This window comes from Schistocerca americana, chromosome X (genome assembly GCF_021461395.2).
Source record: "Schistocerca americana isolate TAMUIC-IGC-003095 chromosome X, iqSchAmer2.1, whole genome shotgun sequence".
Classification (NCBI taxonomy): domain Eukaryota; kingdom Metazoa; phylum Arthropoda; class Insecta; order Orthoptera; family Acrididae; genus Schistocerca; species Schistocerca americana.
This window is the reverse complement of record NC_060130.1, coordinates 353,744,954-353,760,178: the sequence shown is the minus strand read 5'-3', so window position 1 is coordinate 353,760,178 and position 15,225 is coordinate 353,744,954. Positions and strand designations below refer to the sequence as shown.

General features: G+C 35.9%; 1 protein-coding gene across 2 annotated transcripts in view; it reads left to right on the top strand.

The window, feature by feature from the left end:
* The window catches only part of LOC124555424 (serine/threonine-protein kinase Pak), a 129,871-nt gene extending 126,455 nt beyond the window's left edge, over positions 1–3,416 (top strand). For both annotated transcript variants that reach the window (XM_047129328.1, XM_047129327.1), the window contains exon 11: positions 2,793–3,416. In XM_047129328.1, coding sequence (XP_046985284.1) covers positions 2,793–2,821 — 29 coding nt within the window. In that variant the 3' untranslated portion in view covers positions 2,822–3,416. The remainder of the gene's footprint in view (positions 1–2,792) is intronic.
* Positions 3,417–15,225: the final 11,809 nt, after the last annotated feature.

The following is a 15,225-nucleotide window of genomic DNA, read 5'->3' as shown; positions in this document are numbered from 1 at the left end:
TTGCTTTAACACATAAGAGAGACTAAGGTGCAATTTTCCTGATATCCAAACAAATGACTTTTCTTGTCTGTTTTAGTGTTATTAAATCCCAAGGGGACTTGCTCTCCTATTCTTCTTCTTCAGAGGACCAATGATGGTAGTCTTGTGTGTCATCAGTGTGTTTGCTAACTTGTAACTTGTGAAATAATTGTCACAAGCTATGTTGTGCCCTGTAGTCATGATAATTCAGCAGAGTCACTGAAAAAGTTCAGTTGGCCTTCTGTCCTGTTTGTATGGCCTTCAGGCTGTTGTCCAACATACATCTCCATGTCAGATGCATAAGACATTGTACCCTTCACTGCTGCAAAAATCTGTATTCTTTACTTGTTTGGCTTATTGGCATGTATTTATGGATTCTGCACCTTCCATGGAATGCATAAGGTGTTTCTTCATCTGTCATGTATTCAGCAACTGTATCAGCCTTCTGAGGGTTTTCAACAAGTAATGCACTGAAGGAGAAAACATCTGTTTATGCCCATGTTGATGTGAAATATTTTAAGTCCTGTGCCATCTGTTCGCCATAAATCTTGTATATGTGGTCACGCATTACACCAGGGAAGTACAGTAATCTCAGTAAAGCCTACATTTCACCTTTATCAATTGTTTGGGAATCTGTCACCCTAGAAAAGTTCCTCTGGATAGTTTGAAAGTGCTTATTAGTACGCTTAACCAGTATGTACATAATTTGTTCATCAGAAAACATTTCCCACCACTGTAGTGGATTTGTAGCACGTTTCACAAGCAAATTAGATAAGATGTTATGAGAACATGTACATGGGTCCTTTGGTGGAGCACGTGGCGTGCATACTGTTTGGTCTTTACTGACAAACACTCCACTATCTGCACTGTAATCGCTGTCTCCTGTTTCATCATCTGATGCTCCTCATTCAGTGTCTCAGAATCATTTTTACATTCTGGGTCCTGTATTTCTTCAAAATCGAATTCTCCACCTTCATAATCATCAGCTTCACTTTCAGCCATCACTTCTTTAACCAGCCACCAAATTCTTGCTGCAGTTATAAGACTTACAGGATATTAGAACAAGGAACCAAGCAAGATGATGTCTGTTCTGACACCAGAGCCAATAGTATGTTCATATGTGCTCAGGAATAACCTAAGCAGAGCTAACAACAAACTGACACCAATGCATGCCCATGCCCATGATACCTTAGAGCTGTTTGTTGTAAGCAGTCTGGAAGTGCTATTGCTAAAATACCATGTGTACCATACCAAATGACTCCTGTTATGCTCACTTAAAAGTACTCAGAAGACAGCTTCTTGGAAGCAATTGTCAGACATTGTATTAATGTGAAAATATTATCCTTAGTCTCATAGACCACTTGCATGTACTTATGGGTCAATAGTTTGCACTTTCCTTTTCAATTAAATACTTCTGTTAAATAAGTGCTCTCACAGAAATATCTGTATCTTTACTTTGTTATCGAGATATTACCCAAAATTACTATGGAATCACCAATCACTATCTCCATTTTAGCTTAGCAAAGATTTTTTGAAGGAAATTGATACCTTAGAGTTAAGAGAAGAGATGAAAAAGTTGCTGCTTCTTGTTAAAAATGTGTGTTATTTCCATTGGTGTGAGAGTTTACACGTTTGAGATGCTAGTACCCATCAGTCATATGTCTAACTAAAACAGAATACTCTCTGTAACTCACTTGTAATTGTGAAACAAAAGTATTTGTCACTGTGATTCTCCATTTGAAGGAGTTGAGGCCAAAGATCGCGACACAGAATCTATTTAACACTGAGTTGAATTCTCAAAAACAACTTAATTTTGCTTATACATGTCAGATCTACAACCTATTGGTCTCCAAAAAAATGAGCAATCACAATTTTTTTTAATGTGTGTGTTTTGCAGCCAGCATGGGCTAAGATATTTTAGCTTCCAGGTAGAAAGTATTTCTGCGTTGTGAACAAGGATTTGATTTGAAAGTTCGGGAAGAAACCTTATAAAATTTGAGAGCAATAATTTATAGAAGCTACTTAATAAAATTGCAATTTTTGTTTCAAATTCTTAAACTTAATCAACGCTTAACATAAACTTACCAAGCTTACAAAAGGCAGAACTGCAATGGTTTGGGGAACTTATACTAATTTTTATGATAATATAAACACAAAAAGCTCTGAGCAAATCTCTTAATTTAGTTGTAATATAAGGGGCAAGGAAAGAAATTCAAAGAAGTTTCCTATTCCAATTAAGATAAAAGAGTATCAGAACATGTTAAAAAGCAATATTTATGAAAATGATAATCGTGCTGTAGATGTTGATGCCTGTCAAAGTTTTAAATATGCTCTCTTTATACATAATATTCAGAGTAATGGTTCCAGAATTAACATATTAAAAACTGAAAGAATAAGATGATGGCAGCAACCTGCTGAAACCTACATTTAGAAACTGAATACCCATCAGCTTTTTGTGAATAAAAAATTAGTCATTTGCTAGACCAGGAGTGGTTGTCCTGCTCAGAGTTTTAATCCCGTAATTCAGCTGGCTATGAATTTTCTTTTCCCTGCCTTGAAAGTATATTTGACAAAACATATACTTCAGAAGGAGCCACTGAAGAGTGTGTGTGTTGTCCTGTTTCCATTAACTATATTTGAGAATAAGAACAGCATTAAGGGGAGAGACACTCCTAGATACCAGTTGATTTACTACATCAGTCTCTGTGCTTTTTAAATGTGTCACCAACAGATTTGTTTAGTTTACATGTTCTTATGTAAGACAATATTTCCAGGCGCAGGCATCGACTTACTGCACAAATGAAGAATGTCCAATTCCTGGTATTACATTCGTCCTCTGCTCAATGTAAGATAAACTGCAATAATACAATAAACAGATCCTTTCAACTGAATGTTATCACAAAGTACAACTGTTTTAACCTGATGTTTGGTAACAGGTGACATTATCATTTAATGTTGAGATTTTTTTAAATCCAGCTTGAAATGACTTTTATGTTAACTGATGTTTTATTGTTCATGTAAATTCCTACAGTTAATCACAGTTTGTAACAGTAGTGCATAAGTATAATATAGTTCATCATTGCTTTCAGTTCATTGACTGAATAAACCGACAGTGGAGTAAAGGAAGAATTTCTCCACACTATTGTGTGCTATTTTGTCTTAGAAAAGTGGTGAATTGAGAATCAGTATCAGTTAGTCACAACTGAAAATAGATTGAAGTTGTAATGGGATAACTGAATTTGTGACTGTTCTTATATATATCTTTATTCATAGCATTATAACAGAAACTGGAACAAGTAATGTGTTTTAGAACTTTCCCCAGTCACCATGTTTTTACATCCATTACATTCAGTGAGAAAGTTGCACTTCAGTATTTTGTGTAAGCCATTTTCAACATAACTGGCTCAGTATGTTGTATATCTTAAACTTATATATATATATATATATATATATATATATATATATATATATATATATATATATATATATTAAATTTGACTTGTTTTTTTTTATATATGTATTTATAGCTGAAAGATCTCTTGTTTAGACGAGAAAGTGTATCTGAAATGAGATTGATAACCATCATTACCTTCAATTCATGTAACTGCTATGGACCAGAATTAAATTTTAACTTACTTGTAGATATTGATTGGTATCCGTTTGAACCTCAGTGGTAGTTAATGTGTCAGCATCTTTGACTGATGAGATCCTTGCCCTGTCACAACAGTCAACTATTCATAGGAGGAAACAACATATCAAATCAGTATATACATAATGAGGAAAAACTTTTACAAACTTCAACTGTTACTGAGCACAGCCATGTGCTAGTTTCCTTCACTAGGCGTCAAGAGCATATGACTTAAAACGATGACTGAAATTAGTGCTCGAACTATTCACTGTTAACATTCTCACTGTATGCTTTTAGTAAGAAACTATTTAATTACAATACTGATTTGAAAAAAATTAAAATTACACTATAATTGTTTGATGTATGTTATAATTCACTGTTCTACTGTAAGAGAGACTATAGTGTGTCTTAAGTTATTGGTAAAGCTTTTGGAACAACACAATGTAATAAAATTGTGGCATTGAGTAGTGTCTTGCTGTGACATCACATTACAGTGTGCAAATTTTTATGCATGTAACAAATATAAGAAGTCTTATTTTTCTATATTATTTCCAGTCAGTAATAAATATTAAAACATGTGTAATGTATTAAAACATAACTCGAAGTCAGTCATGTTTCTAATTCAGTTAACTTAACATGATTTGAAGTATTTGCAATTTTATGTGATAAAGTGCATTGCAGGATGATGAAATAATACAGATTCTCAGTCATGTTATAATGAAATGGTAACTGATTAATAATTTACAGTAGCCAGACTAAAAATTTGTGAGAATTTTAACTGTTGCACTGAGTCTACTTTAACCACAATATATGGCAACAGAATTTCTTGTAATTCTTCCTGTTGAGTATGTTGCCTGGAAGGGAGGTATGGTGGTTCAGAATTTGTATTCTCTGCACTTTTCATTCTCTTTGGCACTCCTTGAGTCAACTATTATGATGGTACTTTTGTCTTGTTCTCACAGATTTGTACATGATATTCAATAACAAAGAAACCATAACTTCATTTTAGTATTTATAAGGATTTTTCAAATAGTAAAGTTGTTTTGATAAGCTAGTGAAGGGCAAGTGTTTCATGAGGATTTGTGTTTATTTGCAATATACACCATTGAGTAAACACTTACAATTTCAGTATAGAGTATTGCAGTGCTGTACTTAAAATATATTTTAAATATATTCCATATGATGGGACCAATATTATTATAAATTAAACTGTAAATATAGATGAAATCTACTCCCCCCCTCCTCCAAATACTTTTTTAAACTATGGCATGGCTGTGATTTTAAACCTAGAAAAAAAATGTACATCAGTTTAAGACTGCTTGGTAGGGCTCAAATCAAAATTGCTGTGCATTAAAAATAAATCACTAAAACATACATAGATTATGTGCAGATTGACAATGAGAGATTGCTTCTTTTGGTCATCAGGTTTGCGATTAGCTCATTAAATACAAAAAGAACGAAAACTAGTGGAAAAACTGAGGCAGTTTAAAAATTTGTTAGCAGAGCTAGTTTGTTACACTCCGATTAAAATAACTTTGTGACTGCTGTTTCAATGAGTTGAGCGTTTGGGCCAGCTATCAGCCAATCACAGATCTTTCTTGGGCTCTTCATGCTCACTGTGTTGCTTGTTTAATAAGTAAGTGCAGAAAGTAGCCAGCACGGCCGGTTTCATGGGGAGGTATGGGAACAATACGGGGCATGCACCATACAAGCTAGCAACACTGCTTCCCACCATTGACGTGTTAGTCACAAAGTTATTTTATTTGAATTATAAGAACTTAATTTTTGAATTCAGTAATGGTCTTAATGACTACCAGATAGAAATAGTTAACGTGTTAATCATCCTGCATGTGCCCTTGTGGAAAGTTGTGCTACTACTGCAGGTAATCCCTGGTATAAGTCCCATTTTCCATGTGTCATGCATATTTCACAAATGCAAGAGGAAAAATGAATTGATATAAATCTTAACCAATTCAGAGACAAGTGACTTGTCTAATCTCAGTGCAAAATTATTACAGATTGATCAGGAAACAGTTTGTACAAGAAAAGAGAGAATAGTGTAGGTGGATGTTGCATACATTTATGTTAAAAATGTGTTTTATATTACCAGCAGAAAGTGGCTAAGAAGACACTGACCAGGTGTAGTAGTAACTTGTGGAGGGCCAATTTAAATTCTTACTTGTAATTGACGGGAAAAAGACTCCTGTGTCACGTCTGTTGCCATTTCCTTTATTTTCTACTTTTTGTCTCAGTATGTTCCCAAATTAGCATTTATTACTCTATCAGCCAGAAAGGTTCAGCTTTCTGTTGTCAGCCCAGTCCACTGCTGTACTTTGCTGATAACAAGACTGATACAGTTGCATAGTAAAGTTTTCATCATTCCTACTATAAATCTGAGTAGATAATGACTCACCAATAATTGAAGCTTTTATCCATGTCCCCAGGCTGTCATTTCTCCTTCAAATAGATTCTGGTCCTGAATTGTTAAAAATGCTTTTATTCTGCCATGTACCTGTTTTTTTTCTAGATGCCAGAAAAATGAAGCTCCCTGCTCTGTTAGAGATTTCAAACTTCAAAAATTTACATCTTATTTTATGCTACTTATTGTACTTTTAAAAGAAAACTAGAGACTGCAAATGAAATGAAATTTTTGAATGCTTTATTACTTTTATACAGGTATTTTGTGCTCTTTAAGTAAGAGCAGTACAAACATTGTGTGGATAAAATTACTAGAAATTAGATTTTTGAGTGCTAATTGCTGTTGATAGGTGGTTCTTATGGAAGTTAATATTATGTTTGGTTTCTGTTAATACTGAAAGTGGAATTTGTTTCAGATTGAATCATTATTGTTCAGTGAATTAATTTTGGCAGTGAACCTTTGAGCTGTATTTAGGGATGCATTGTTACTTAACATTTTGAATCATTGTTACTGTTTATTGATTCTCACTGCCCTTTACTGGTCATTAACTGACTATTGCAATGTAGCAGTTAGCATTTTTATGATAAGTCTTGAATTGCCATTTCTTACAAGAAGTTGTTCTACTCTACTGTACTTTCATCAGCCTACAGAATGTAACACTCTACTGTGCAGGTTGTAGACAGATTTAAAGTAAATGGACAAATGTTTATTATTTGGGCATTAATTACACATCACATGTAGTGCTTTTGAGTATCATGTGTCTCTGCTTTGTTCTGCAGGTTTGCTCAAATATTTTGTTGTATTAAGTTGTTGTTATGTAAATAAAATGAAATGTCCTGGACCAAAAATAAAATGAAATGACTACTTTTTTTTTACCTTCTCGTACTGTCTGTTTATGTCATAATGTGAAATATACGTATAATGTATATATCTTCTTCTGTTTTTCTGTTTCCCTAAATCACTTCACGTGACAACTTTTATGGTTCCTGCAATGAGGTCACAATTGATTCCTTGCATACTCTTATCAAATCCAAAGTGGTGCTGTGTCTGCTGACCTAGATGATGTTCAGAAATTGAACTCCAACTCTCTTTCCTTAAATTTGTGTCTTTAGGCCACACCTGCTCAAGCTCATCCTATATTACGAAGAAGTACATAAACTGACTTACAGAAGAATTCAAAAAAGCTTCAATAAGTTGTATACACTTATTTTTGCAGGGCAGCAAATTTGTTATGGTGAATGTATGTTCACAGCAATTGAGATAAGTGTAACTGTCTTCAAATAGATTTGTGAAGAACGGACAAGTAACAACAGTAGTGAAGCAACCATCAAGTAAGGAAAACTGAAGGAAATAGACTGGAGATTTGTACACATAGGAGCGGTGTCTGTTCTGTCGGGCATTTCCAATAGAACACACACCGCGCAGATGCACAAATATTGTCCAAAGTCATATGGGAATCAGAATTTGCAAGTAGAGTGTTTAATAGATGAGGGATGCAGCGTTGCGATGTGTGGTAAGTTGGAAATTTGAGTCAGTCAGGGACCACGTCTGGATAGCCTAAGTGGTTAAGGAAATGATATGTGAGAAGTGGTAAATCCGGGTTCGAGCCCTGCTCTGGCACAAAGTTTAACTTTTGCCATTGCATTACCACAATGTGTGGCTAGCTGTCTAGATTTCCCATCCATCCATCCTTTCCTTTTCTTTCCCATTCCTACGTTTCTTGTTTACAGATGGGAGTTACATAATGTGTATCACAGCTGTGGATTCTGTGTGGTGTCTGTTCTTTTGGACATGTCCAAAAGAAGACATCACATGCTCATATCATTGATTTGCCTCAATGGGCTAGGAGTCCATCATCTTCAGTGTGAATGCACAATCATGTTTGACTTCATGCATGAATCTCAAAGTAGTGAGCAAAGGGAACATAGATGGGGACTGCAGATAGGTGGCTCTAGGTGAGAATATGGGTTGGCTGAGGGGTGTACCAAGGTAGTCCACACAATTGCAATGAACACTTTGTCCTCGTGGCACAGTGGTTAATGTAACTGCCTGGTAAGCAGGAGATCCTGGGTTTGAATCCTGGTCCGGCACACATTTTCACTCGTCGCTACAGAATTCACATAAAGTTTCAATGCAGCTGATATTATAAATTCATTTCCTTTCCTTCCTAACCCCCATCCCACCTCCACCTTAAGTTTACATAATCTCAAAGGCTCTTAATGGACACACAACAGATAAGAAACACAAATGTTTCCAGAATTGTAAATGAAACCTTATATCAGCTCTCCGTACCTGGTTCTCCATAGCCTAATATGGACATGTGGTAGAACATTGTGAGCTATGAAAGACGGTTTTGTACAAAAGTAACATTACTGAAGGAGGAAAAATAAATGAAATAATTATGCTATCTGTATCAGAAATATATGATGGTATTGGATATTCCTCCAAAAGATCAAAGCAGCTGTTGTACACTCTGCCAGTAAATTGTTTACAAACTTACTTCAGCTGCATAATCACTAACAACAAAAATTCAAGCAAATCTTTTTTTAAATGGGTTTTTCATTTAAATGTAGAAAAAATGTGGGTGAAAGATATGTAGAAAGGTGAGAATAGTAGAAAAATAAATAAAAGTGTCACACTCTTTAACTCATGAGGAGATGGAAAGCTAAAGGTTGATAATGTTGCTGTTGTACTTCTCCATTTTCTGCTATGATCAAGTTTTCAGAAGTAATTTTGAGATCTCCAGAACAAAGGAATAAAGATCGCCTAAGAATAAAAAGAAACTGAGAAAGCAGTGTGTGTTATGATGTAATGAGGAAATTGCTGTATGTGGCACAGAAATGTTGTCATCAATGTACTTTTGTTTTGTTGGTAGATTTTACCAAATAATGTACATGAAGTGTGATCTTGATGGACAGAATCGTTTTGTTTGTACAGGTTGTTAAATTAGGTATGTTTGAGTGTTGTTCAAATGGAGAAACTTTACTATTGTACTGCCATAAAATTCTGTGTTTTGTACAGTTTATTTCTAGTAAAAATTCATACAGAGTTTTTGAAGCTGTTACATAACAACTCTGCTCCTTGATATTAATAGTTAAAAATGGATGACTGAATTCAGTTGTGGACATACCTCTCCTGAAGATGACCCATTTGAAAGATGTCCCAAAACTTCATTCTCAGATGAAGTGCATCATATGTTGATATGATGAAATCAATAATGTTGTAGGCATATCAGAAGGAAGAGGGTGTTGTATCTTACCTTTGAGAAAACTGTGTGAAAGATTGGTCCTACACTTGTTGGATACTGAGCAAAAGCAAATGGAAAAACTATTTTTGCACAAACATTTGGAGCATTTCAAGAACAATAAAACTGATTTTGCACAACAATTTCTTAATGTGGAAGATTCATAGGTCCAGCTCTCAACACACAAACAAAACATCAGTCAAGATAGTATGCGGAAGCTGATGGCCCTGCACCCTGCTGGAAGTTTAATGGTGTTTGGCTTAATGCCTGGATAAGCATCTTCTCAGTTTTTTCATCCAGCTCCAATAAAGGGGTTGTGGCAACCTGTGTTGATATTTTGCTGACCTTTTAAAACTCCACTTCAGGGATGAAATGTGCTCACCCAAAAATGATGTTGAAAGAATTGATTTAAAGGGGACAACATCAAATAATAAGTGTTTTGACCTAAATGGGACAACAGTGTAACAGATATTTTGTTTTTTGTGTAGTATTACCTTGATTAGTCATGTTACATGATTTAAATGACATATCCTTCAACTAACGTAATACAGCAGTTCACAAAAAAGGGTGAATAAAAGTTTAAGTTGAGGCTCCCCCACACTTTGATGGTGTCCAGTTACAGTTACCAAACATTTTTGGAACATGTAGGAATGATACTAACAAAATGTTTCACACAAATGTCATGGGCATTGAATAAATCTATCAGCAGGGTGTGTAGTGTGTGTGTGTGTGTGTGTGTGTGTGTGTTTTAAATACCTGGCACGGTGTGCAAATCCACCATTTGTAACCAAAAACCTAATGTCACAATTTGGACACACGGTGATTTTAAATCAACAGTGCTCAATCTAACATACATCTTCATCTGATTTCATGTCCAGAAGAATTACTGGTAAAGTTATGGTATGGCCAGTTCTGTTCTGAGGTATGTTTGTCTGATGGCCTGCATTTATTCATAATGCATCTTTATGGTAATCAATACATCTTTCATGGTATATAAAAATAAAAGATTACCTTTTTGTGTTGCAAATGCACCTGCAGTATTTAAAAAAAATACTTGCATCAAATTATATGTGGGGTGCTACAAACTGCAAATGATCTAGACTTTAATCACTGGGGTTACCAGGGAGCAACACCTCGACAGTTTAAAACAGCTATTTTATAGACTTAGTAGGCTCAAATGTATATTTACCTACCATAGTTTTCTCCAGCAGAGTGTTCAATACCTCAGCCATATACTGAGGAAAGGTGGTCTCAGGCCCACATCAGCTCATGTGAAAGTGACTGGCAATCTCCTGGCACCCAAAGTTCTAAAGGAACTGTAGTTGCTCTTGTGGAAGATAAATTATTGTGGCAAATTTATACCAAATGCTGCATAGAGATTATCTTCTCTCAATCAGCTTCAGAAAAATGGAGTCAAATTTCAGTGGTCCACCGCTTGTCAGGCAATGTTCTTAGGCTTAAAAAAGTTTTTGAAGTTATATCCTAGTCTGACCACATTTAGGTCAGGCTGGCATTTAGTCTTGGTTGAGGACAGATTCTTTGCATTGCTGAATAGACAGTGTGCTGTCACAAAAGTCCCCAATTGCATGGAACAACTAATTACAAAAAATGTAAAGTATTAACAGTGTAACAGTAGCTCTTCCATTGGAGGCAGTGGATATTAGTTATGGTATTTTCTTCCTGGGAACATAATTCCACCTGGTCATGGATAAGCTGCTAATTTTGCTCTTCAGCTCCCAAAGTGAACGTGCCAGATAAGGTAGCATGGTTACAGTGGCAGGCACTGTTTTTGGGTAACTCTCATTATGATATACAGTACGAGCCACTGCTCAGCACAGCAGTGGTGACACCCTGGCAAGTCTACTGATGGGTTCTGATGTCAAGTGTGATAAACAAGAGGTGTTCTGGATGAATTATTCATGATACCTACACCCAGAGATCAGGGCCTGATGCTTTGCAAAGTCGCACATTATGTGTGTGATAGTTGGTTGGACTACCTCCCCAAAGCTATGGAACCAGCACTATGGATCTATTTCTGAATTCATCACGGACTCAACATTAATCAGGTGTCTTTCTGCTAGCCACAGAAGAATCAGAATGCTGACTGAGTTGGGATTCTGACTACAGTATGGCCTCACATCCTCATATTACAGTCCATGGGTGCGGGGGTGGGGGTGGGGGGGAGATGTTGAAGATGTACATGTCATGGTGTATATTGTCTGGGATTGATGCCAATATTAAACATGCAGTCTGAGCATACCAAACGTCCATGTGAAACCAAGCAGATCTGGCAGAATGTTTCTCCCCATAGCCCACAATTGATCACATGTGGAACTGCATGTACATCTACTTTGGATACCTGTTCCAGTGGGGTAAATGGTTACTGGTTGTAGACACACTGTCTGGTTTCCCCACATGTTGCCTGGATGTCATTGACATCAGCAGCTACAGTTCAGATACTAGCGACGATCTTTGCCATTGTATCCGATGAGTGCCAAAAGTTAACAATGGGCAAGTTCTGCTTCTCTTGCCAGTGGAATGGTGTAGCTATCTACCTCCATTTCTTAGTACTCTGATTCAAACTCAGATGGAGAGTGTTTAGTCAGAATCTTCACGGCCCAAATAAACAAAATGACAATGACAGTGGTCTCTGAGAAAGCTGTGACAACTTTCCTCACTTTGCATGGATCCAGTATTGTACATTGTTGTAGCTCAGAAGAGATGCTGCACAGGCACATGTATTGTACCACTTTTGGTTGCTTGCACCAAATCCAGCAAGTCCGCTTGTCAGAACAAGGCCGATACTAAGATATGGGTGCTCTAGTCTGAGCCCATATGGATGGCCATACACGGGGATGGACTTCGGTAATCATTTGCCCAAGGGTCCATCAAATGTTTGAAGCGTGACAATAATATCTTGTGCAACATTGCAGTCAGCTCTGCAAACACCTGAAGATTATGTCCCCTCATCAGGTCCGAAGTAACAAACTGAAACCGCTACAATTCCTGGGTATGCCTCACAGCCAGCGCAGACTTACGCACACCAATCACCCCCTCCCACCATTCCCCCATGCTCCTCCCCCAAAGCCCCTCCCCCCCCCCCCCCTCCTCCGCTAGGCAAGCTATTCCGTCCTTGTTCAATATTAACAAATGATGTTACTGACAGATGAGAAACCAAAATCTTCATTTTCTACCCCTTAAAGTTTTGAGATACTTCAGTAGTTGAATCTACGACGTACTAGTCTTTTATAAGAATAACTTTTACATTGCTGAATAGTAATCATTGGTGTCTGTGAAGCATTACCTACAGGTATATTCACACATCAACAAAAGCTTTGCATCACCCTGATATGTTGTGCAGGTGTATTGCTGTTGCAACAGTTCCTGTACCAATCAGAAGGTCAACCCTGACATTGTTTGTAAACATATCCACACTTACCATGAGCATTACCTACAGATAGAATGCTACACTCAAATGGACTGCAGCATTTCAGTTGAAAGTAAAGCACCACTATGGATGAGTTAGAGGCACCTGTGGAACAACAGAGTGAACATTCACTGTGTCACAAAGGCCAATTGTGAGCAGTGATTAGATTAGATTAGATTAGATTAGATTAGATTAGATTAGATTAATACTAGTTCCATGGATCATGAATACGATATTTCGTAATGATGTGGAACGAGTTGAGTTTTCCAATACATGACATAATTAGGTTAATTTAACAACATACTTAAGTTAATATAACAACTTTATTTTTTTGTTTTTTTGTTTTTCTTTATTTTTTATTTTTATTTTTTTATTTTTTTAATATTTTTGTTCTTTTTTTTCTTAATTTATATCTAAAAATTCCTCTATGAAGTAGAAGGAGTTGTCATTCAGAAATTCTTTTAATTTGGTTATCTGTCAGACTTTTGATACTATTTGGTAAGTGACCAAAGACTTTAGTGCCAGTATAATTCACCCCTTTCTGTGCCAAAGTTAGATTTAATCTTGAATAGTGAAGATCGTCCTTTCTCCTAGTATTGTAGTTATGCACACTGCTATTACTTTTGAATTGGGTTTGGTTGTTAATAACAAATTTCATAAGAGAGTATATATACTGAGAAGCTACTGTGAATATCCCTAGATCCTTAAATAAATGTCTGCAGGATGATCTTGGGTTGACTCCAGCTATTATTCTGATTACACGCTTTTGTGCAATAAATACTTTATTCCTCAGTGATGAATTACCCCAAAATATGATGCCATATGAAAGCAATGAGTGAAAATAGGCGTAGTAAGCTAATTTACTAAGATGTTTATCACCAAAATTTGCAATGACCCTTATTGCATAAGTAGCTGAACTCAAACGTTTCAGCAGATCATCAATGTGTTTCTTCCAATTTAATCTCTCATCAATGGACATACCTAAAAATTTGGAATATTCTACCTTAGCTATATGCTTCTGATTAAGGTCTATATTTATTAATGGCGTCATACCATTCACTGTACGGAACTGTATGTACTGTGTCTTATCAAAATTCAGTGAGAGTCCGTTTACAAGGAACCACTTAGTAATTTTCTGAAAGACAGTATTGACAATTTCATCAGTTAATTCTTGTTTCTCAGGTGTGATTACTATACTTGTATCATCAGCGAAGAGAACTAACTTTGCCTCTTCATGAATATAGAATGGCAAGTCATTAATATATAATAAGAACAACAAAGGACCCAAGACTGACCCTTGTGGAACCCCATTCTTGATAGTTCCCCAGTTTGAGGAATGTGCTGATCTTTGCATGTTACGAGAACTACTTATTTCAACTTTCTGCACTCTTCCAGTTAGGTACGAATTAAACCATTTGTGCACTGTGCCACTCATGCCACAATACTTGAGCTTGTCTAGCAGAATTTCATGATTTACACAATCAAAAGCCTTTGAGAGATCACAAAAAATCCCAATGGGTGGTGTTCGGTTATTCAGATCATTCAAAATTTGACTGGTGAAAGCATATATGGCATTTTCTGTTGAAAAACCTTTCTGGAAACCAAACTGACATTTTGTTAGTACTTCATTTTTACAGATATGTGAAGCTACTCTTGAATACATTACTTTCTCAAAAATTTTGGATAAAGCTGTTAGAAGGGAGATTGGACGGTAATTGTTGACATCAGATCTATCCCCCTTTTTATGCAAAGGTATAACAATAGCATATTTCAGTCTATCAGGGAAAATGCCCTGTTCCAGAGAGCTATTACACAGGTGGCTGAGAATCTTACTTATCTGTTGAGAACAAGCTTTTAGTATTTTGCTGGAAATGCCATCAATTCCATGTGAGTTTTTGCTTTTAAGCAAGTTTATTATTTTCCTAATTTCAGAGGGAGAAGTGGGTGAGATTTCAATTGTATCAAATTGCATAGGTATGGCCTCTTCCATTAACAGCCTAGCATCTTCTAATGAACACCTGGATCCTACTATATCCACAACATTTAGAAAATGATTATTAAAAATATTTTCAACTTCTGACTTTTTGTTCGTAAAGTTTTCATTCAATTTGATGGTAATACTGTCTTCCTCTGCTCTTGGTTGACCTGTTTCTCTTTTAATAATATTCCAAATTGTTTTAATTTTATTATCAGAGTTGCAGATTTCAGACATGATACACATACTCCTGGATTTTTTAATAACTTTTCTTAATATAACACAGTAGTTTTTATAATTTTTGATAGTTTCTGGGTCACTACTCTTTCTTGCTGTCAGATACATTTCCCTTTTCCGGTTACAAGATATTTTTATACCCTTAGTAAGCCATGGTTTGTTACAAGGTTTCTTACGAGTATATTTAACTATTTTCTTGGGGAAGCAGTTTTCAAATGCATTTACAAAAATGTCATGAAATAAATTATATTTTAAATTGGCATCAGGTTCACGGTAC